Source organism: Crinia signifera, chromosome 4 (assembly GCF_055691185.1).
Source record: "Crinia signifera chromosome 4, ASM5569118v1, whole genome shotgun sequence".
Lineage (NCBI taxonomy): Eukaryota > Metazoa > Chordata > Amphibia > Anura > Myobatrachidae > Crinia > Crinia signifera.
Genome location: NC_139220.1, coordinates 35,556,792 through 35,570,794, shown reverse-complemented (window position 1 = coordinate 35,570,794; position 14,003 = coordinate 35,556,792). Strand labels below are relative to the sequence as shown.

Sequence of the window (14,003 nt, the reverse complement as noted above, 5' to 3'; positions counted from 1 at the left end):
GACAGTGAATGCTTCAATCTACAACACCCCTCGCTCACCATATATCTCTTTGGTGGGTGAGGTACATTGTGGATTGAAGTATTCACTTTTCTACGGGAGCAGGAGTTTGACACGATTTCTGGGACCCTCCTGGCCATTCCGGGCAGGTAGGCAACCCTGCCCTGCACCAATTATATATAGATACACCAATGAAAAATGTCAACATGCAACAGGTTCAATACAAACAACAAGTCGACATGGGAAAAAGTCGACATGACCTTTTTTCGTGATTTATTTTTATTTTTAAACAATCTAGTTCATACTTTCCCATCCCAGTGGGCATAGAGGGAGAATACAAAAGCGTGCTGAGCACAATGAGGCACCGTGCCCGAAGCATGGCGAGCAGACGAGCTACACTAATATGGTGTCCATGTCGACATTTACAACCAAAAAATCATGGAAACCCCAGTAAACCTTTTTCTATGTTGAAATTTTGCTTGTGTCGAGCTTTTGAACATGTGGACCTAATGCATGTCAACCTTTTCCATGTATCGACCAATAGTAGTCAACCTATTGACTGACGAGCTATACACTGTCATCCTAAAGCCCCATACAGACAGGGCAACCTGTCCTGTGTGCTGAGCTAAGGGCTTGCCCTTATGACACTCACCTGGGATGACATCAGCACCTGACTGATCACACTGCAGGCCCCGCCTCCTCCTCATGGTATAAATGACCGGCCTGTGCTCACCTGCAGTATTAGGAGTTACAGGCAGGATGGGGATTGCCAGGGGCTGGGTGTGCTGTGCAGTATTGCTGTGGGGCTGTAGCATGGTGGTTAGTACTGAGGGGTTTTTAGAAGATGTGTCTGATCTGCGTTGTGGCTCCAGTAAGATGCGGCTCTCCCTGCCCTCTGTGCGCCTGGATTTTGCTTCTGCCTTCACGGTATTGGGTGAGTAACTCTGACTTGTATGGTAGTTGCAAATGGCTTTTAAAGGCCACATCTCTACTTCTCTCTGCAAGGTATCCTCCATTTACTTGTGTGTGCCTTCTGACCTGTGGAAGTGATCAATGCTTCTGAGGCATTGTGCCAATGGCTGGTGTGGCCCCTGGCTCTGTGATGTATTGTTAAGCTTACCTTCATATCCCTTTAAACTGGGACACACACACCCACACACACATCACAGGTTTTGTGGCTGATTAGGGAGAGATGTACTAAGCTTAAAAAGTGATAAAATGGTGAGTGCTAAACCACCAGTCAACTGCCATGCTACAGGCTGTATCTGAAAAATGACCAGTAGGTTTATCACTTTTCAATGCTTAGTACATCTTGCCCTATGTCTGAATTTCAAATGGCTTTAATGCCAGCCACAGGACCTGTGTAGTGGGTAGATATACTAAGCCTTGGAGTGAATACCACCCAATCTGCTCATAACTGTCATTTTGCATGCTTTTTGGGAATACTAGTTATTAGTGGACTGGATGGTACTTTAGCTCTCTCCAGTACAGGTATATCTCCCCAATGCTGAGACAGAAATAAGTGTGTGGTGTGAGTCCCAGCTTAATCCTTGATGTTGGTGTAAAAACAAAGCTGCCCATTATGTTTGCTGCATGCAAAAGCAGTGTGTATTTTCCCTGCATGTGGAACATGGCTCATTTAAAGGAGAATTATTGTTTATTGTGTTCCAGATAATGCAGGAAAGCCCCACAGTCTCCAGAATGACTCTGCTTGCAGGCTCTGGGTAGGACAGAAACCAGATGGCGCACTGCTCATTGGTGCTGCCTATGACGGGTGCTATGTAAGAGAGGAGGTAAGGCAAACTAGAATGAATGTGAAATGCTGCCACAGGCAATCGGACTGGGAGGGGCCAAAGTACCAACCAATCAGTTCCCTTTTTCAAATCCTACCTGTAATGTGGTAGCTAGGAGCTGGTTGGCTTGCACTTTCTCCACGGCCTTGCCATCCCTATGTGGGGAGTTACCAACCAATGGTATGATGGATAAACTTAATGGCTTAAAAACTAACAATGGCGGATAGATCCGTATACCCCTAGTTTGGAAATAGCTAGCTGTCAATGTCTTTTCCTGCCCCCTTTTCTGTCTTTGGTTCTTATTGTTAGATAAGAGATTTACGTCTTAATATTTGTTATGTGGTATTGTATGAATAAAGCCAAGTGGGTTTTCTACCTCAAACCACACAACACCTCTGTACCGTTAGTAAACGGTTTGATCGTACTAGGAAACGCATTTATTATTCTGTTAGCAGAGGTGTTGTCTTGATACAACTGAACCACCACTGCATTTTAACAGAACTGCTAAAAAAAAAATGGCAAGACATTTTTTTTTTTTTTGTTGCTATCTCTGTCCTCAATAGCCATCCCTACCCCCAAGTATAAAGGGCATAACTACAATTGGTGCAAGGGGTGTAGCTACTATGGGGCCCATCCTTACTGTCTAATGTTTTATATACCTTTCTTCACCATCAGTTGTTAAGTAGGGGGCCCTTTCAAACCTTTGCTATGGGGCCTACAAATATCTAGTCATTCCCTTGCCAAGTATCTTGGTTTAGTAAGGCAGTGGTGTAACTACAAATACAAACCCCCCCCTCCCTCTTCTTACCTCGCTTGCCACCTCTGTAACCGGGACACGCAGATCTACTTCTCTGCGGTGACCGGTCCCTGTGTTCCTGCTGCTAGTATGAAAAGTCCCCCACCTTACAGCAGTCTCCTCTAGCATCCAAAAAAGTGTGCTATAAGGGACTGACTTTTTGTGAGGGAGCTCTTTCATTATAGCAGGAGCTGGGACTGGTCACCGCAGAGAAGTAGATCTTCTTGTGTTAGAGGCGGCGGCAACTGGGGTAGGGCAGGCGGCAGTGGAGAAGTGATAAAGTGCCTGGTACTTTATCACTGGCCAATTGGCTCCTGACTGTTTATTTACGGGCTGGATCTAAAAAGGGACAGCTAGAAGCTGACTGGCCGGTTATAAAGTACCAGGCACTTTATCACTTCTACTCCCTTATTACTGGTCTGGTATGATATGCCGGCGGTCGGAATCCCAACCGCCGCAATGCTGACAGGGGGAGGGGGGCGTGGATCACCCCTCCCCCTTGTGGGCTCACCACGCAGTGGGCCTGGTGCCTCGCGCTACGCTCGGCACACTATTTTATTCCCCCTCTATGGGTGTGTTTTTCAGACTTTGCCAACTTGGTATGCGCCTTATCTGTAGAAATCTCATTATTCCCCTTTCTATTACCTAAGAATATTCGGTACTTGTGTAATATCTGGGCGCCCGATTTTGACATCGGGTCCGAAAAATCGGTCGCATTGCATGCGACTTGACCGATTCGACCCGCTTTTTACATCTGATTCGATGTTAAATACCCCATTTTTAATTGTATACCCACCCTGATGGGTAATTACTATGTGAAATGCCGCCGCCCCCCCATTGTTAACGCCACGATCAACCCAAAGCTTAGCGGGGCGGCGGTACGTGTCCTCAGACCTTTTCATAACCCCCACCTATCCACACATCGGCGTGGAGTTGATTTTATATAGTGTGGCGAGCCCTGCGAGGGGATGCGGAATACATGTTAAGTAATCCGCATCCGCTCGCCACGCTTCGGGCTTGGTGGCACACTGCGCTCGCCACACTAAATTAAATCAACTCCACGACGACGTGGATAGTGGGGGTATGAAAAGGTCGGAGGACGTGTACCGCTGCGCTTGCCATGCTTCAGGGTGTGGTGGCATTAACAATGGGGGGGGGGGGGGGGGGCATTTGATATAATAATTAACCATCAGGGTGGGTATACAATGAAAAACTGGGTCTGGGGGGCATTTAACATTGGGTCCAATGGAAAAATCGGGTTGGTCGACTCTTTTTTTTTTTTTATTATTGTACAGGAACGTCTTAAACCCCATCGCATGCTTTAAGTTAAGGCATGCGATTAATAAATCGGGCGCCCAGATATTACACAAGTACCGAATACTCTCCCTCTGTCATGCTAGACAAATGCTGTTACACGAGTCTATAAACCGAAATATGCCATGTAACCTGTGTAATATCCATCCTATTCCACAGAATGGAGAACATGTGATGACTCTGATCGCAGAACAAATTTCAAACGGTGCAGTGGATTACCACAAGCGAGACCTCCGGTGCCCGTTCCTGCCAGGTAACACTCTGTGTAGATGTAACCAGGGCAGACATGACCAGGGGTTGTGATTACTCACTATGAGTAAATCCTGCTCCAGCCAACTGGTGTTTAGCTGTCATGTGTATGTAAAAATGACAGGAGCTGATTGGCTGGAGCACAATGTGGTCACTTGTTACCAATGGCAGTGGCAAACACAGGATTTTCAGGAGGGGGTTTCCAGATTGGTGGAGCAAAGCACGGAGATGGACACTTAGGTGACCCAGTATATGCCGGGTCAGTAAAAGTATTATAGATAGACGATAATAATACTAATCTGGACATAGCAAGGTATTGGGGCCCCTTCCGATCCTCCAGCGGTAGGGGTGGGGGAAGCTTTGATGTCCTGCGGGTGGTAGGGGGTATTATATCAACCGCTCTGCATGTCATTTCCGCTAATTACCCCTTTACTGCACAGATGGTGGGAGAAGGGGGCATTGGGTTGAATGAAGGGGCCCTGATACATAACTTCCAGGGTGGTAGAGGATGTTTAATACGCAGATGAGGGGTGTATAGTGGAATGGGCTTATTCATAATTTTCTGGTGGGAGGACAGCTTGCTTGACTGCAGATCTCTCCAGTTTCCGGAAATAGATTTCTTAGATTTTAAAGAATCCCACCTACCAAATAGTATTGGGGACTAGGGGATCAGAGTTCAGGAGGCAGAGCAATCTGCCAACGAGTATATAAAACTACATACCAGGTGTGTGGAGCTGGAGCAGTAACCAGCTGCTGGAAGACTGATATCTCTGGTTATGGGAACAATAGAGACAAGCTTCTAGTGTCCATCAAATGGGGAGAGTCCCAGCTTTTGTAATATACCCTCAGAAAAACTCTAAGTCAGACAGAACCTGAAATATCTGACTGGGAATAACAGGCTTGGATGGGGACCACTGCTTTGAAGTCAGATATCTCCAGTTCCCAAGGGCCGATTTTTACAATTCTTGTACCCAGGGAAAGAGGGGACCCTCAGCTTTTAGTTGAGGGCCCTTAGACTCCTGGGGGGGTTTTTGGGTACTCAGAAACCCCCCCTGCATGCACTACTGAATGGTACAAAATGTCACTCGTTGTCAAATCTACTCCTAGGCTACACGAGGAACTGAGTGATCAAAGGCATAGTCTGAGAGGCAGTGACCGGTGCTATGCACATGCACACAGCCCCAATATGTACAAGTATAAAACAATCACTAGCCCCCTGATGCTCGGTGGGCTTATCACTATCATAATTAAGATGTAACTGACAGCCTGCAGGACGAAGAAACCAAGTAATCCCATTAACTGTCAGCTACTATATTGTCTTAAATAATGATAGGGGGTGGTGGACTTCTTTAAACACTGTTACTAGATAACTATGTATCTGGGACTACACTAAGGACTGTCTCTCCCCCACAGCTATGGATGCTCCGAGCCCCAGTGCCTGCGCTGCTGTCCAGAGTACTGACCGCTTGCCCTGTGCCAATGCCTCTGTGACCAGTGCAGTTTGTGCCAGCCTAGGCTGCTGCTTCTCTTCCAGTTACCCCTCCGTTCCCTGTTACTATGGAAACAAAGGTAAGCTTGTTCTATGGGGGGTCAGATACCTAACCTGGACCAGAGTTCTATAAGCACAAATGGGAGGGCCTCAAAGATGTTGCCCATAGTACAAGACAGATATTAGATGCAGATTTGGTTGCTGGGTGAAAGCTGGTTAAATCTGCCGCCGGGCTCCTGCTCCCAAGGGGGGCACCTCCCCTCCCCTGTGAGTTTGAATCCGTTAATTGAATGCTGTCAATATCACTACTTTGGCTGACTCCTCCTCCTAACATCATTTTTGCAAGTGTCACCCTGTATTAGACCCATTATCTGTCTTACTGGAGACAGACACCTTACTGATTTAATTATTGGGGGGGATACCAATATGTATCTTGCCTCCGGGCAACTGGGACTAACTTACACCACTGCCTGCCACCTTATACCAGGCATTGTACCAGCTCTGCCTGGAGTATCCCACGAAGCTACCCTCTTGTTCCTACTTAGCTGTATGTCTCACCCATGCCTCTGACTGCTGCTGTATCTGAGCAGCCTGGATAGTATCTGATTCAGGTAGGACTTTGTCTTATTCTAAAGTGAACATGCCAGTTGTGCCGCTATGGTGGGAACAGTCCTAACGCGGCATTGCAGATGGGCATCTGTTGTAGGTAGAATTATGGTCACCTGGAATATCTGGCCTTGCTACTAAACAGTCCAGAACCTAAGAGGGACAAGGCTCTTCCATATGAGATGAGGAACTTAAATTGACAAACTGCTGTTATGTCTGTCCATTCCCCCCCTCCAGTGACTGCACAGTGTACAGATGATGGCCAGGTTCTGATTGCTATCTCTGAGGATGTGACTACACCATCCCTGATCTTGGGTTCTGTCAGTGTCCACAACGTGGACTTGGCCTCATGTCCCGTGATGAGTGTTTCAGCGACTTCAGCTTTCATCCTGTTCCAGTTCCCTCTCTCCTGTGGAGGAGCCAGACAGGTAAGTCTGCTGTTGGTGGATGTGAGAAGCTAAACTGGTGCGTAGCCTGTATAGACTGTTTCTTGACCCTTTTATCTGAGTCTGTACCCAGTAAGAGCACTTAATCTTGTGCAAGTGGTGAGTATCTGTTCCAGGTAACCCACCATATGGGGCAACTGAAGTAATTAAATATTCATGGTTGGTTGGTGCTACAGGAAGATGAGGGTCCCTAATGTCTCTCTGGTTCTTTTCCTTTTGACAGCTTAGATTCTAGTCAACTGGCATGTTACAGGCTGTCTGAAAGATGAGTTCTATCCCTTTCACACCAGAAAATGCAGGGACATACCTGGGAATTCAGTCCTGGGATCATGCTGGCATTCCTAGCTAGTAGGGTTAAAATGCCTTGGAAGTCCCAGGATTTTTGGCCTGGGACCCATTCACACCAGCACTAGACCTGGGTCAACACAAGAATCTAGGCTGGTGTGAAAGGAGCCAACCCGTGAATGCCTGCCATGATCTTGGGACCACATTCCTGGGTATGTTCCTGCATTTTCTGGTGTGAAAAGGTTATTAGGAACTGGTTATTGCCCTCCAATTTTTAGGCCCTTACTGGCAAATTATCTGTAATTGCTGCATAATTCTAATCCAGGCTACCATCCATATACTGTATATATCTTGCCAGAGCGTGTCATTGTTTGCCTAGGAACGTCCACAACTGGCCCAAAGGCCCCCTCAGAATAGTCACTTAGCTATTTAGCATGAGTTATACAGTTTATTTAGCATTTGTCTATAACTGGTCTCCCTTTGGCAGGCACTGGCTAACACTGTGGTGTATGAGAATACAATCTATGCCACTAGAGACAAAAGGACATGGCAAGGATCATCCATCTCAAGAGACAGCACATTTAGGTAAGCCATAAAGTGGTGCAGGCCTGGGACTCTTCTGTATAGAGACCAAAGCTAACCCTGTATTTACTGCACTAGGCTGACTGTCCGCTGCATCTACTCTAACACTGGTGTTGTCCCGCTGCAAGTAGAGGTCCTCACCCTGCCGCCACCACTTCCAGTGTCCACCTCAGGCCCTCTGCTCCTGCAGATGAATATAGCTCAAGGTAATGACCAGTGTTAAATTCTTTACAGCTGGATGAATGCGCTTAAACTTGTATGATAGAATCGGTTGGGGCAGACAGTTTAGAAAACTCATCTTGTAAACCAGGTTAAGATATTGTAAACTAAAATGGGAGTGTGTTAGTAATGCAGAGGTTAGCAGTATGGACTACTAGTGCACTGACCAAGTCCTGCAGAACTATGCTACTAGCGTAACTTTGCAGAGCAGGCACACACTGCCTCTATCTAATTTCAGGAGAGGTGAGTTGACTGGCTAATGGGGCCCATACATCTACAGATCGATTGGGCAGGTTGGAACAAAATCCTGGTAATGGATGAGAGCAAATGACAGTTGACCATTTGCTTTGAAATGCTGGAAAACTGCCAAACTGGAACAAAAACCTGGTAGATTGTCAGATTGGGCTGGTTTCTATCTGTAGATGTATGGCCAGCTTAGGAATCAATGTTAACAAAGTTTCTCCTCCTGGCAGACATACAGTATTCCTCATACTACTTGACTAAAGACTACCCTGTGGTCAAAGTGCTCAGAGATCCAGTCTACTTGGAGGTCCAAATACTACAAAAAACAGACCCTAATTTGTTCCTGGTCTTAAATGACTGCTGGGCCACACCCTCTACAGACCCCACCCAACAAGTTCAATGGTCCATTCTTGTGGACGGGTAAGGCTGGCATTCCACTTTGTTGAATACAGAGTTATAGAACCAAGAGGCAGAATTCTATGCCCATGCCTGATCATTCTCGTTCCAGGTGCCCTTTTACTGGAGACAACTACCTGACTCAGCTTGTCCCACTTGGAGCGCCCACACAGAGCGTTCCATTCCCATCCCACTACCAACGCTTCATCGTCAGCACCTTCACCTTTGTGGACCAGAGTTCCCAGCTTGCACTTAAAGGAATGGTAAAGCCTCTCCTACATAGGTCATGGCACAGTTAATGCCTTGATTAGAATATTTGTATATTGTGCAGTGGTTGACTGAAGTCATTGGTATACAGTGACTGCTGAGCTATGATGGGTTTAAACATTTAAATAAAAAATCCTATGGTATTTTATCCATAAATGGTGTAGTTTCCTTGCAAATGTGGCTTTCAACTGATAATGTGACAGTAAAGAGATGTTTGGTATAAAAAAATCCTCTCTCTCAAACTGCTGCTGGTCTTTACCTCTATTCCACAGGTCTACTTCCACTGCAGTGCTTCTGTGTGTGTACCATCTGCTACTGCTTCCTGCACAACTTCCTGTGGCAACAGGAAAAGTAAGTCCTGTGTGTGTTCAGGCTGCCTCTTTTCTAGAGAAGGCACATGACTAACCTTCATTCTATATTTGCAGAACGAGCAGCCAATGAGCCAGTGCTGGAGACCACAGTAAGCCAAGGCCCAGTGGACTTCATTGAGGAATTTCCATCAAATAAGAAACATGTGATGTCTAGTGAAGGTAATATATTCTAATAAAGCAGTGCCATTGCTTGCTGCAGTGTACCCAGATCCTAGTTGCAGATGCTATTGTGTGGCTGGTTTGGCAGAACTTGTGTTGTCTTGGAGACATGGCTCTGACTGCTACCATATTGGCTCTTGATGCTCTAAAGCCGGATGCTGCTAGAGCCTGAGCCTCTACTGTGGCTTGTGGATGTATAGCAAAGAATTTATTAATTGCCTAAAGTAAGCGGTTAGGGAACTTGCCCACTTGCGTATTGACCATTGTAATAGTCCCCTGCCCCCATATTTACTATGAGCTGCCCTAATTGCTAGGTCTGCCATCTCTTGCTCTTCCAGTGTTCTGTCTTGTTAATTTGTAGGGGAAATCCTTCCTGGTGGCCTAGACACTACTTAGTTTTGAGTCTTGACTTTATTTTCCTATTCTCAGGTATCTCTGGTCCGGTCTCCTCTCCTGTGATGTGGCTAAGGGGAGCTGCTGTGGGAGGAGTCTTCTTGGTGGTGACGGTCACAGTACTAGGTGTCTGGCGGCATTGCAGGAGACAGAGCCACACCATGCTTACTGTCAAAATCTGAATAAAGTGTTACTCCCAAACTGACTTGCTCATGTGTTATTTGTTGGAGATGGGTTTTCAATTGGTGTACAGACAGGGCCTGATTAAAGGTTCCCTAGGCTAATCTACATGTAGCACCCCCTTGTAATGCTTCTAAACAGAAGCATATGTGTGCTCAGATGCTCTCCAGTTATACTGATTAGATAATAAGGGTTATCCAACAATGCGCCTCATGTACTGATCTATTCGCCATAGGGAAGGATAGATGAGCATGGCTACATCTATAGAACAACCCGCCACATGGTGCAGATACCACAAACCCCACTGCTACAGTTGAGGATAAAAGCAACTATCCTGTTTGCTGATGCTAGTCTTACTGCTGTAGGGGTGGGAGAACATCCTGAACAAGTTACTGTCTATGGGTGATGGCCAATGATCACTGATGGTCGATGGGTTTTCTGAACGTTGCTAGCAGTGACAGGTTTTTTTTTTCATTTCCATACCTATGTTACCCCATGTGAATGGGGCTTGGCTGTGACACCCTTCTGCTCAATTGTTTAGCCTGCTGAATGCTGGTTCCCACTTGCTGCTGCACTAATAGCAGTCAATGGGTTTCATGACTATCATCCACGGTAGACCTACTACTGACAATACCTGGGATGTGTGTTATAGGTAAATAGAAACCATATACCAGGCAGAATGAACAGTTGTCAGCACCACTTTTACCAGACGACAGTAAAAACTGTTGTGCCCATACACTAGTCCGCATTGGGCTGGTTTCACCATGCACATCGTACCTGAGTTGGAGGTAGAACTTGTTGCCCGTCTGACCTCCGACTTGGCCATAGACTACTGCGATACATTGCAGTAGTGTATGGACATCTTAAGGCTGTCCCCACCCATGTGTAATGTGATACTATTATACCACTTCTTACAAGGACTTGTCTTCTGCTTGGCTCGGATTAATAGGCACATCGGCAAGTCTGTAACTACAGCCCCCTGCCCTTCATGTATCTGGATCTGATGTGACTGGAGTATGACCAGAGGGTTTTTTGTTTTTTTTGGGAACTAAAAATTTGCAGTACACAATGGAAACACATTACAGGCAATCACCGGCTAGCAGGGGTTCTGGTGTAGATCAGGCATGGCATAACTATGGCCCTCCAGCTGTTGTGAAACTACAGTTCCCATCATTCCTTGCCACAATTTTGCTATTAGGGAATGCTAAAACTATGGCAAGGCATGCTGGGATGTGTAGTCTTTTTCAGCAGCTGGAGGGCCAAAGTTTGGTAATGCCTGGTATAGATGGTTGACAGTCACTAGATCAACCACTAGGGGTTGACACCTATGAATGGTAAACATGCATTAGATTGACAATGACAGAAGGTCAACATAAGCATGGTTGACTCAGGAAAGGGTTGAGTTTTTATTTTTTTCTGAAAAATTCCTGTCAAGCTTTTCCAGCGTTGACCATGTTCATGATGACGTTTTGCTTGTTTTGACCTGTCAATGTCGACCATTTTTAGGTGTAAAACTACATACCATAGTGGAGCATCTTCCTTCACCACATAGGCAGGTGTCCCCTTCCCCCAGCTAATACCCCTTTCACACCAGGAAATGCAGGGACTTACCTGCGAATACAGTTCAGGGATCACACTGGCATTCCTGGGTTGGCCCCTTTCAAATGGGCCAGTCCCTGTGTGATAACCACAGGTGTATGTCGGTGTGCTGTCTTACCGCTTGGATGGTGCTGCTGCTTCTAAGTCGTAGAGGATTGGAGGCAGGAGATTCAGAGTGGTTCAAAAGAGGTTAACACTTTATTTGCGCAGTATTGGACAACCTGCGCCTTCAAGAACAATAAGTAATGCACAATGACAGTTAAATAATTCACCCGCCTGTCTGATTAATTATAATTCCAGGGAGTCGCTACTTACTCTAACTGAAAACTTTAAACAAAAAACAACTACGTATACATCGCTTTCTCTATATCGTATGAAACTGCCTAGGCTTCACATGGCATAAAAACTTCAGCATCACACTTGCACAAATCAAAATATCACATATTTTCTTATTTGTAATCCACAGGATCTGTTAAGCTCAGTTCAGGTGTTTCCTTGAAAGTTCCTTGGCTGTGTAAGGAGCCCAAAGTCAGTGGCCAAACTAACAAGCAGAGTGATGCTCGTCAATAAATTAAACCGGTTCTTTAGTACTCCAAGCTATGGAGGGTAGCACAGGGGTTAATTGGGTTCAGGCTTTGGCAGGGTTCTGGTTGCACAGTCTACCATGTGAGGGTACAGTGGGCACCCTTTTGGTGTCACCAGCGTGGGGGGGTGGTTTAGGCATCTGTACTCACCAGCGGTCTTCTCATAGCCTCCCTGGCAGTGGGCTCTGCTCAATCTGGTCCCCGGCTGCACGCTACTGCCTTTCCCTCAGCTGATCTCCGCCTGGTTTCTCCTGCGTGATGTACCACTAGGCTGTTGCTGTATCAGGTCCCGGGGCTCCCTCCTCCTGTCAATCCCCGCCAGCAGCCCCCAGTTGCGGCTCTCATCTCCACCACCGCTGTGTCCAGGCACCCTCCAGTCCTTGCTGCCGCTGGTCACCCTTCCTCTATTCTTGTGGTGCCGTATGCTCTGAGTGAAGCGCAGTGACCGCTGGTGTCACTCACGCCTGGCATCCCCGTATGTGCCCGATCATCCCTGCTCCCACTCTTCATAAACCGGGAGACACACCGCTCCCTCCTTCAAGTGGGGCTCTCTTCTTCTGCTCCTCAAATCCCACTTTGCGCGCTTCCCCCTGCACAAGTCAGTCACCTCTTTCTCTGACACAATTTTATTTAACATGGACAAATGCCCAAAGTCTAAGTGGATAGGGCAGTCCATTCCTACATGCATATCACATTCTTCCCTTCTAAAATTTTGCATGTCCTCATGCAACTTTACACATCTTCTCTTATATCAATAAAAAATGTACATAAGCAAATTTAAATACAATTATTCTCTGAATCGGAGGGGTTTGACAGCCGGATGTCTGTTCTACACCATCTTCATGGAGGAATGGGCCACATCCCTCAGCTTCCTTTCTTTCATCTGCGGCAACACCGTGTGGTGCGGTTGGGGTTATTTCGCCTCTTGAGGTACACAGGAGTGGTTCTCCCATAAAGAGTATGGATCTGTTGGGTCTTGCAGAGGATGGTCGAGGGCTTGTGTTAACGCTAATTCTTCTGTGCAGTCTAGCACTCCGTCTTCCGGACTTGTTCTGCTACGGCCTAGCTCGAGTTGGTTTCTGGGTACTATTTTAAAAACAGGTTTGTCACTTCCATATCCCTTTGTCCCATACACCATAGCTTCTGTAGACGAAAGGTGGACAATCACATAAGGTATGGATTCCCAGAAGGGATCTAACTCGTTACTCCATTGGTTATACATCCTCCAAACTCGGTCTCCCACTTGGAACGATGCAGCCTTTTCATCCTGGCCATAACTTGTCCCTTGTCGGTGGTGGGCTATCTCCATCCTTTCTTACACTACTTTCTTGGCCAGTTCAAGCCGATGCTTGTGTTCGTTCACCCCGTCGGTATGTATAACTTCTGTCCCCTTGGGGAGGGTGTTAAGCTCCTGATTCGCTACTCTGTTTCCCCTACCAAAATGTAATTGGTGGAAGAATGGTGGTGGACTTCTGCACTGGACGGGTCTCTGCTAAGGGAACGCTTACTCCACTCTCTCCCCTTAACTTGCTTGGTCTGTCCTTATGCCTTCTCCACCAGATTCTGCAGCATACTCTACTTTTGGCTGGTAGGACCGTCTGCGGAACTGACATCTGTTGGGAGCAAACCAGCTTCCTTTTACACCACCAGGGCCCTTCTCTCCTTCTACCACATCAAATTCCACCATCTTGACATCTCCAACACTGCACAGCAACTTCCAGGGGTTGTTTCTCTTTATGGCCGTCTGATGGACAAAGACATAATCTTTTCTGTCATTCCTGTTGATGAAGCCATACCTCTTCCAGACATTAAACCACTTGATGGTTCCTTGTACCTGTGTAGCCAGCACTCTCTTCCCCACCTGGCTTCTCCAGTCATAGATGGTGTATTGCATGATTCGTCTCAGTCTGAGGTCGGATGAACAGTTCTTGTGTCAGTGTTGAGATTAGTTCTTTAGGGCAATTTCTTAAGACATTCATTCCAATAATTATGGGCGGTAAACATTGGTCTTTAACGGCCGTAATTAAACATCCTT

General features: G+C 46.5%; 1 protein-coding gene across 1 annotated transcript; it reads left to right on the top strand.

Annotated features, from left to right (window-relative positions):
* The first annotated feature begins 748 nt into the window (after positions 1 to 748).
* On the top strand, positions 749 to 9,810 carry LOC146073948 (zona pellucida sperm-binding protein 4-like). The gene is made up of 12 exons (XM_083181561.1): positions 749 to 931; positions 1,669 to 1,790; positions 4,060 to 4,153; positions 5,563 to 5,718; positions 6,482 to 6,672; positions 7,463 to 7,560; positions 7,636 to 7,763; positions 8,250 to 8,439; positions 8,528 to 8,678; positions 8,955 to 9,033; positions 9,108 to 9,212; positions 9,642 to 9,810. The coding sequence occupies exons 1-12, from the start codon at positions 757 to 759 to the stop codon at positions 9,785 to 9,787; spliced, it is 1,635 nt and encodes a 544-aa protein (XP_083037687.1). The 5' UTR covers positions 749 to 756; the 3' UTR covers positions 9,788 to 9,810.
* Positions 9,811 to 14,003: the final 4,193 nt, after the last annotated feature.

Bases quoted from the DNA above. Each gene is read 5' to 3' on its own strand.
- LOC146073948 (XM_083181561.1), top strand. From the start codon at position 757: ATGGGGATTGCCAGGGGCTGGGTGTGCTGTGCAGTATTGCTGTGGGGC. The intron at 6,673-7,462 runs GTAAGTCTGCTG...TCCCTTTGGCAG, and splicing joins CCTGTGGAGGAGCCAGACAG to GCACTGGCTAACACTGTGGT. The intron at 9,213-9,641 runs GTAATATATTCT...TCCTATTCTCAG, and splicing joins ACATGTGATGTCTAGTGAAG to GTATCTCTGGTCCGGTCTCC.